This window comes from Lutjanus erythropterus, chromosome 4 (genome assembly GCF_056507025.1).
Source record: "Lutjanus erythropterus isolate fLutEry1 chromosome 4, fLutEry1.hap2, whole genome shotgun sequence".
In the NCBI taxonomy this organism is placed as follows: Eukaryota; Metazoa; Chordata; class Actinopteri; order Lutjaniformes; family Lutjanidae; genus Lutjanus; species Lutjanus erythropterus.
Genome location: NC_139320.1, coordinates 39,568,537 through 39,578,026, shown reverse-complemented (window position 1 = coordinate 39,578,026; position 9,490 = coordinate 39,568,537). Strand labels below are relative to the sequence as shown.

The 9,490-nt window shown below is 38.3% G+C and overlaps 1 protein-coding gene across 1 annotated transcript; it reads left to right on the top strand.

Moving 5' to 3' along the window:
* The first annotated feature begins 644 nt into the window (after window positions 1–644).
* On the top strand, window positions 645–9,170 carry LOC146328975 (multidrug and toxin extrusion protein 1-like). The gene is made up of 17 exons (XM_084717943.1): window positions 645–1,053; window positions 1,392–1,493; window positions 1,740–1,808; window positions 1,910–2,058; window positions 3,935–3,977; window positions 4,078–4,122; window positions 4,254–4,351; window positions 4,439–4,536; window positions 4,646–4,759; window positions 5,939–6,006; window positions 6,180–6,288; window positions 6,394–6,469; window positions 6,564–6,633; window positions 6,742–6,874; window positions 7,014–7,111; window positions 7,296–7,373; window positions 8,603–9,170. The coding sequence occupies exons 1-17, from the start codon at window positions 892–894 to the stop codon at window positions 8,891–8,893; spliced, it is 1,803 nt and encodes a 600-aa protein (XP_084574069.1). The 5' UTR covers window positions 645–891; the 3' UTR covers window positions 8,894–9,170.
* Window positions 9,171–9,490: the final 320 nt, after the last annotated feature.

Sequence of the window (9,490 nt, the reverse complement as noted above, 5' to 3'; positions counted from 1 at the left end):
AGAGTTGGTTCAACTTAATATCTCATTATTATCATATTATCCCCGTAAGGCATTCTTGGGATATTGTGCTCGAGAGAATGGGAAAGTCATGAAGTCAGTGAAAATTTGCGTGAGTTTGAATAAATTCCTTTGAGATATCACATTTACAAAAATGTGATGATGTGAAGATATAATGCCTGTGGCCATAAAAACATAAGGTTACAAAAGTTTTTTCAAAAATTCGAAACCTCAAATGTCCTTCAGCATACAGTCATGAATGTGCACAAAAATCAGACTGACCGGCTCGGTTGTATTCCAGATTAGCTGCGGACGTTGAAGTTCCAGTGATAGCGCACTCACTCACACACACATTGAAGCAATTACCTGGATAATTAAGGCAAAATTACACGCAAGTACCTAATAGAATAAAATAATGAGGTGATGACATTTTATATCCAAAAGGTCAAAGTTTAACATCACTGTGACATTATAATTTTTGGCTTTCTATCAGTCCTCTCTTCTCCTCTGTAAAAAATAATCTCTGAGCGAATACAGTATGTTTCTCACTGAAAATTATTCACTAGAATCAGACATGTGTAGTAATAACTTGACTTTTGCCAAAATATACCTTTTATTAAATTTATTTAAAGTTACAGATCATGTAGTGGTAAGTTCCATATTAATTTCCTCCAAAGTCTTCACTATAGACATTATATGAGTCTGGACAGACATGAATGTGAACTGTAGCTTCTTTGGTTAATATCAAGGTGTAATTGTTTTCAATATAGTTTTTTTTTACAGTGTGTCAAACCTATAATGCAACTAACCTCATGTGACTTAATGAGTAACCTGGTGAAATACTTAACACAGCAGTAGTGGATTCTGTCCCTGGACAGCATCAAAGATACGGACATGAGCATAAACACTTCAGAGGAAAAACCTGCAGCAGCTTCTTGCTCTGCAGACATGGAGGGGTCCAGTAACAAGCTTTTCCGCTGCAAATGGGTGCGCCACAGGGTTCCCCAGGCCCACCGAGATGAACTGTACCACATCCTGAGGATGACAGGGCCTCTGGTAAGGACCGACGCTGTTTCATACTCTGCTCTGTCTGCAAAGGGACTGTGTAGGTTGAGGCTGTCTTTTGTCATAATAAGTTGATGAAGATTGATGAAAATGTTTTGTTTAAAATGTCAGGAAAAATTGACTTTGTGCCTGAGTTACAGAAGCAGAAATCCGTCAGCCCACAGCAGCATTCGCCAGGTTTCAAACAATGGCTACAACCTGCCAAAGTGATGACCTTGTTTTGCAAAGAGAGCCATTCCTAATTAATTCCAACTTGTATTTACTGTAAATTACAACATATTATCTGGTAGCTGTATCACCTGTACCACTGTCAATGTTTTTCCTTCTAGCTGCTCTCTCGAATCCTCAATTACCTGCTTCCATTTGTGGTTACGATGTTCTGTGGGCGTCTGGGAAATGAAGTGATGGCCGGCTATGGATTAGCTTCTGCTGTAAGTGGTCATCTGTATGCTCCACAGACCTGTGGAGGCACGGAAATGTCAGCTGGAGATGTAATTTCGAGGGAGAAAATGAAATATTACAACTCTAAACTCACCTTCCCATGATACAGTGCTCTCACAAACCTGATCATTTAATCAATAAATAGTACATTTACTTGTATGAGTCATGGAGATACTGGTTGCATCAGTCCTGAAGCTGCCTCAGGCTCATTCAAGTATGTCTCATTTTCTTTTTAGACCATTAATGTGACCACTGCAGCGACAGGTTGTGGTCTGGGACTGGCATGCGATACTCTGGTGTCTCAGGTTCGGAAAACCCTTTTAACTTCTGTAGTTTCACTGTCTGTGTCTCCTGACTGTTCGTTACTCTCTTTTCTACAATGATTAACAAGGTGCTCTTGTGACAGACGTTTGGTGGTAAGAACCTGCTGCGTGTGGGAGTGATCCTCCAGCGGGGCATCATCATCCTGCTCTTGTTCTGTCTGCCCTGCTGGGGTCTCCTCATTAATGCTGAGGCCATTTTGTTATGCATGGGCCAGGACCCCAAGGTGGCCAGGTAACTAACAGCACTGAACATGCGTGTAAAACTCAGAACTTGAGACGTCCTCCTGTCGACTTTAACAAACATCACAGCTGCGTTGAAATCAGTACTGCTCCCCAAAGATTCACAGAGGAGATTCAGTATAAACCAGAGAATCTGTATTCCAAATATTGATCGAATGACCTCTACCAATTTTGTGCAAAGTCTACATCCCTATAGGACAGTCTTCGCACACAGACCTCTCCTATATTATTAAATGTAGCCTCACACCACCATTTTAGCAGCACATATTAGAGTGTCATGTTGGACAGCTCAAGAATACAGACTCAGGCTCTGCGATAACAGTTCAAACTAATTTAATCGATTTAATCAAGGTAGAAATCCACAATAACTGTGAAAAACACATTAAAAGGCTGGGGTGCTCAACACAAAAGACAATGACGAACTGGCAACTATGGAGGAGACTGACACAAGATTAATAAAGAAAGAACAGGTGAAAACAAATAAAGGAAGGAGGATAACAAAGACAGGAAGTGAAACAAGAAAGAAGAGGAAAGGCTAGAACTTCAAAATAAAACTGGAAATTACAAACAAAAAACAAACAAAAACCCCAATGACAGCACACTTCTTTAGGGTTGCAAAGTCTATAATCAAATGCTTTTAATATTAACTCTTATAAAAGGCAGAGAAAATATGAGTAGTCAATGGTGAGAGAAGAATTTTGTTGTTGATACTGCTGTGTCGCGCATTACACATTTGATGTTTGTCAGTTACAACCATAGACACGAAGTTGCATAAGTGACATCATGATTTTCTCCCTCCAAAAGTTAACGCTGAAGCCATGATGCCTGTGCGTTTTTGCACTGGGATGTAGTCACACAAGCAGCAGGTCCTACTATTCCTCTTCATCAAGGATAAAAACACCAGGAGGCGCTGGTTATCTTACCTGCAGTATTTTATATGCTTCAGCTAAGATAACGTTACAAGGACGAATGTTGTGCGAGATGACAGATGCAGTTTCATGCAAAATTAAACTAGGACGAACCTAACACATACTGTAACTTTCTTGTCATGAAAAATGACACGATGTTTTAAAACATCATACTGTATGTATAATTGATGGCACAGTTCAAACAGGAACAAAAAAATTGTTTGTCTCTCGTCATAGACTACCGTTCATACTTTTTCTGAAGACAGGCTCCATGTGGCGCACCAGGAGAGGCGTGACCTAGGCACTCTATTAGTGCCATTCTGTTTGTTTTTGCAAATTACTTCCTTTATGATAAATGACGTAATCTGGTGCAGTAACATTTTGTGTGGATCTGACCCATTGACATCAACAAAGATGGATGCTGTGATACTAGTGTACAAAAATAAAGCCAAAATATCCCGGATACGAGCGCAGCCAACTTGTGTTTGATGTCATTTGGAGCCAGAGTCTGTGCAGTCGTAACCAGGGTTGGAGCCGCGCTTCCAAGTTCCTCCCCAAACAGCCAGCTGGCTCTTTTAATCATGACATGAAACCCCCTTTTTGTACCATCAAATAACTAATTAAAACCACACATCAGAAAAATTAACACTTGAACACACAAGATTTATGACCCATACTGCAGCTTGCCACCAGGGGGAGATCAAGATTCTTTTCTTTTGCTTTTGGAGAGCTCTTATGTTTTACATTTCAAATACACGCCTAAGAGTTCAACAGGTTAACCTAGAGGAAAAAAAGAAAAAAACCTAAACGTATCGGGTTTTGTAGTTACTTGCCATCCCCTGCAGTTGGTTTTGGTCTGTAGCATGGTTATTTTAAAATTGTGGTTATTGCAACAGACCTAAGTATATGTTATATTAAACTATAATTTCCTTGTATCTGAATGCAGCTTCTTCATTTCAGAATAGCACAGCTGTATATGACAGCCTTCCTTCCAGCTGTACCAGTGAGTTGTTCTCTCATCTTTATGTGCAAATTTAATACATTTTCAGTTATGTATAGAGACGCAGTAAGAGTGTTTTTTTTTCCCTAACTCTGTCTTATAGGCAATGTTTCTCCACCAGCTGCTGGTGTCTTATCTGCAGAACCAGGTGCATAAATGTCCTGTCCAGTTTTTTTTTTTATGTCAGTGACTCAAAACATGTTGGTTTAATTAATGTAATTACATATCTGATGGGTATAAGTTTTACTCTCTCGCCTCATCTGGTGTTTGTGTACTCAGGGTATAATACTGCCACAAATGTACACTGCTGCCATGGCAAACATAGCTAATGCGCTGACGAACTACATCTTTCTTCACTGGCTGGATCTGGGTGTTAGGTAGGTGGACTCACACATCTCAGAATAAAATCTAAATAAAATGATTCCACACTCTGATGTCAGCATGTCTGTCTGCATGTCTTACAGAGGATCTGCAGCAGCCAACACTCTGTCTCAGATTTACATCTTTGTCTTTCTGTTTGCTTACATTTGGTGGAAGAAGCTCCATGTAACAACATGGGGAGGTGAGGGCTTCAATATTCATGGTTTCCCGATGCTTTCATGCATCACTCTGTCTCCAGCCTCCTCCATCTTTTTCAGTTGACATAAATGAGTTTCTCTCTCCCCCTGCAGGCTGGTCTGTGGAATCGCTGCAGGAGTGGGGCTCCTACATGAAACTGGCCATTCCCAGTACACTGATGACATGTTTCGAGTGGTGGGTTTATGAGTTTGGGGGATTCTTTGCAGGTAATCCAAATATTTTCAGAACCAAATTAAGCCTGTTCTTACTTACAGAAATTATTAGCAGGGATATGTCATAAACAATGTTGTTAAAGGCTAAGCTCACTGATTTTATCAAACCAGCCAAATTTTGAGCCATGACTGTTCATTCAGTAATACTTGTATTATGGTCCATGGAATATGCTTTAGTTAAAAGGTAACAAGTCCCTCATAATTCTTATTAACATCATTACATGGCAATAAGACTATAAGTTTTAATAATGACATCATAAACATTTTTTAGATTATGCTATAAGACATTTATAAGCATTTATAAGAAACTTTTAAAAAGTTTATAGACTTCTAAGAGCATAAATAAAAGCCACAAAGTTTCTTAGAATTGTTTATGATAGCATTACAAACACATTTTTTAGTTTAAATAAGTTGCCTATTATGTCCTAATTAAAAATTTACTATGCTTTTATTGTTGTTTTATTAAGATTAATATGTAGCCAGTATTATTGTGCATTAAATAGCAGTTAAATTTGTATTCATTAACAGTTCACTATGCTTTTTTTATCAACTGGATGTAAAGTGAAAACAATGCCTAACTCTGTTATTAACACATATAATAATGTTAATAAGCATCTTATAAGTAAGGGATAATGCACAGTGAATGGGTCATTATTGTGAAATAAAAGGGTGATGCAGTGATCATGAATGTAATAATGCACAAGACCACGCTTATTTTATCACTACATACTGGATCAAATCAATAATTTGACAACATATTAAATTAAAAATGATTTTATTGCCCCTCCAGAGTGTATGACTACAGCCTCTGTGGTCTGCTATTCAGAAATGACAGATCTAATTGACCTATCAGAATTGAGTATTTAGCCAACCAAGGGATAATGTACCTTAAAGGGTGTTCCAATTATCACACTGTTCCTTTCTAAAAAACAAACAAACAAACAAAAAAATACTTTGACAAAAAATATTCATTTTAGTTATTTTATTGATTTAAAATTCATTCATTGCCCCTCTTATTATATTATTCAGAAATAACAGACCTTAGAATGCCATAATTGACCAATTAGAACCGAGTATTTTAATTATAAAGGCCTTATTACCCACTAACAATGCATATTATATGAATCTTAACATAAGCATAACTGTTCTTCTTTCCTTGTCTCTGTTGATCAGGAATGCTGAGTGAGGATGAGCTGGCAGCCCAACATGCTGTGATAATGGTGGCTTTCATAACCTACATGGTAACGTGTCTCAGATTTAGATTATAATTAAAAATAACTTAAAGAAATCAAAGTTGTGGTTTAGGTTTTGAGTGCTCTCTGGCACACGATCTTTTGTGTATCAGTGTTCATACTTTGTGACTCCTAAATTCCTGTATTCTTCTCATGCTTTGTTGGAAATGATGGATCCGTAGTTCCCTCTTGGTATTCAAGCTGCAGCCTGTGCCCGTGTGGGTAACGCCCTTGGAGCAGGAGACACTGCCAGGGCCATCCTGACTAGCAAGATGACGCTCACTCTTGCAGGTCGGTTAGAAATACACTCTGTTCTGTAGCCTGTGTTTACAAATCATCATTTCATATTTGATTTTCTCAGTCTGTTTGACAGATTTCACAGCTGCTCTTTTCCAGGTGTCTTTGCAGTTGTTGAAGGTCTTGTGCTTGGCTCGACCAAAACAGTGATTGGACACATCTTCACCTCTGATGAGTGAGTCCCTACAGTTGCACTCTAATTTTAATATGCTACAGCTGTAAGAATACAGTTTCTACATGCAAAGACACAATCTTGTCTATCATTTCAGGAAGATTGTAGGTCTGGTCTCCCATCTGATGAATGCGTACATTTTCCTTCAGTTCTTTGATGGTCTTGTGGTGAGTCTGCCAGCCTTTCTTGTGTGCAGAACAAAATCTGTTTGCAATGGCGCCAAAAGCAAGACATATATATGTACATATATGAAATCTGTATTTTCTCCACCCTAGTGTGTGTGCACGGGCATCTTCTTGGGCACAGGCAAACAGAAGATACCAGCTGTGGCGAATCTGATTGGATACTACTGTATAGGACTGTCACTGAGCGTCACTTTGATGTTTGTCGCAAAATTGAGAGTTTTGGGTAATTATCTGAAGTAATGACTATGTTTTGTTACTTTCAGAGTAATTCAAGTCAAATAAATGGCCACACATGGAGAGCAGGTTATTATAAGTGAAGCCTGGTGGGTCCTTGACAGACTAATTTGTCTTTTTCTCCACAGGGTTTTGGCTGGGACTGCTCATTTGTGTCATCTTACAGTCCACCTTCTACATCACTGTCATCATCTTCAAGCTGAACTGGAAGAGAATGACAGAGGAGGTACGCTACTGGCTAATCTAACAATCAGGATCATACGGGGCCTCAGCTGTTCTTATATACTGACAGAATTTGTTTTATCTCAGAAAAACAACTGAGACAAATCTGTCAGATTTCAACAGCTATGTGTTAAGTGCATGAATAAGGAGAAATTGTCAGTTATGTTTTCGTATCTGTTTGTTTGCAGGCTGTGAAACGAGCTCAGAAAAAGACGCAGCTGATATTATTAAGCACAGCTATGGGTCACAACACGGCTGAACAGATAGTAAGTAATGACAGTTTTAACTGCTTTTCATAGCTTACTTCACACTGTTAGCAATGGTTATTTCTAATTTTTTCCTATGCAATATTTTCTTTGGAACACTTAAAGGTGCTTTGTGTAAGATATGGCCTGTTAGTTCAGTTTAAAACTCAATTGAATGTGAAGAAGTAACAGTAATGACACATATGTACTGTGCTGCAGAGATATCTACTGAAGTTAGCATGCTAACCAGCTAGCCTTGGCCCATCCTGTCTTGTAATTAAGTAATATTACAAGAGACACTGTCCTTCACCATCAATATTAGCAGGAGAGTGACGTGGTTTTCCAAGGAAACACATGGGACAATGAGACAATTGTCTGACTAATAACTGGAAAACAATCAGTGACATTGATAGAATCCTATGTGATGAAACCTAGTTTAAAACTCCAGTAAGTAGGCCAGCCCTTACCGAGCAACAGAGATGATTTCTAGTCCCAGTTGAGTCAGTCAGCCAGCTTGAGCTCACGTTAATGATTTATAGAGATGTGGGATTTCCCAAACTGAATAAATACCACCCACATAAAGACAAAACTGATTTGCTAGCTCTGTGTTACAGACTCACAGGGCCACAGCTGATGAAGGATGCTGAAGTGAGTCTCTGTGCGATCCAAACATTTCTAATAACTCCAGAGCGTTGTAAAGTCCAAAAGTCAAAATGTTTTGAAAACACACATATTTCTAAAACATGTCTTGCTTCAATCTATATTTGTTGGTGTTTAGCCTTAAAAATTGTTCACTGCAGTCACAAAACTGTAAATAATATTCATAAAAGAAAGTTGATTTAATTATTTTATAAATGTTATTTAAACAGCTGCAAGAAATAGTCTAGACAGGTTAGACAGGAGGTAATGGTCTATTATAGGACCACTGTGAGTCGAGTTTTATTTTCATTAATAAAAATGGTTCAAAAACATCCCCCCTTTAGGTATAGTTTATAGTTTTAGTGATTAGCACGGTGAGCTTTCATGCTGATTTGAATGTGTTTTAAATGTCTAGTTAACCAATCAGATTGCTTGGTCAGAACTACCTGTTATTACCTGTTACCTGTTGTGCTCTGTGTTTTTAGGTTACCTTTGACAGATCTTACACTTTGTTCCTTTAAGTCAAAGATTTCAAATATCCGATGACTTTAAAGTAAATGCAGTAAATACATAAAATATAATACAGAAAATTTGATACTTTTTCTTCCAAGTCAGTGGACGGCTACCTGTCTGTGAGCACTGAGGACCGTGATGGAAACACGGAGACGCGGGCTGGACATCTGAAGGGTGGTCGTCTCTCCACCACCCAGCTGATCCTCAGGCGAGGTCTCACTATGTTTGCAGCTGTTGGACTTCTGGCTGTGGGAGCAGTTGTGCACTTCCTCGTGCCCTTGCCAAACATTGTGCCTTCAGAGGCAAACTCTACTTTGAACTGGATCAATACTACCTATACTCCTGATCAAATGTTCTCCACAGTGCTGGTCCCAGTAGAGTCAGGATAACCCTGAAAGCCTTGATCATGAAATCCTTGATTTGTCTCAATGTCATAAAAACCTTGAATGTTAGACTCTGGTGGACTCATTATCTTTGACAGAAAGTGTCAAAATATGGTGAATGAATGGTTGAACCAATATTTGCGATTAATTTATTATTTGATCATAGAGATTTTTTAGGTTGTTTCTGCTTTGTTATCATGATTCACATTTGTGTGATGTTGATCTGCTTGTTAAATGTTTTACTCAGCCCATGACTGCTTCTTTTTTGGCTCTTTAGTAAATATCATAATAAATATGGGTCTTCACGGCTGGAAAACATCTTTATTAGTCTTATGGTAGGAGAGATAATGGTCTTTGTAGGAATGTTCTGCTTTGTTGAATAAAAATAAATGAATACAAATTTTATAAGTAATAAATAAAAGTAATGTAGTTTTGTGGGGTGAACTTTTCTATGCTTTTGTATTCAGTGATTGTTTTCCCTTTGTAATAAAATCAGACAAAGTATGTTATCTGTTGTTAGCTAGCATATGTGGTATCAAGGTGATGTATCATTATACAACACTGAGTTGCACAATGAAATGTTGTTGAGTTGTAGTGCCATCA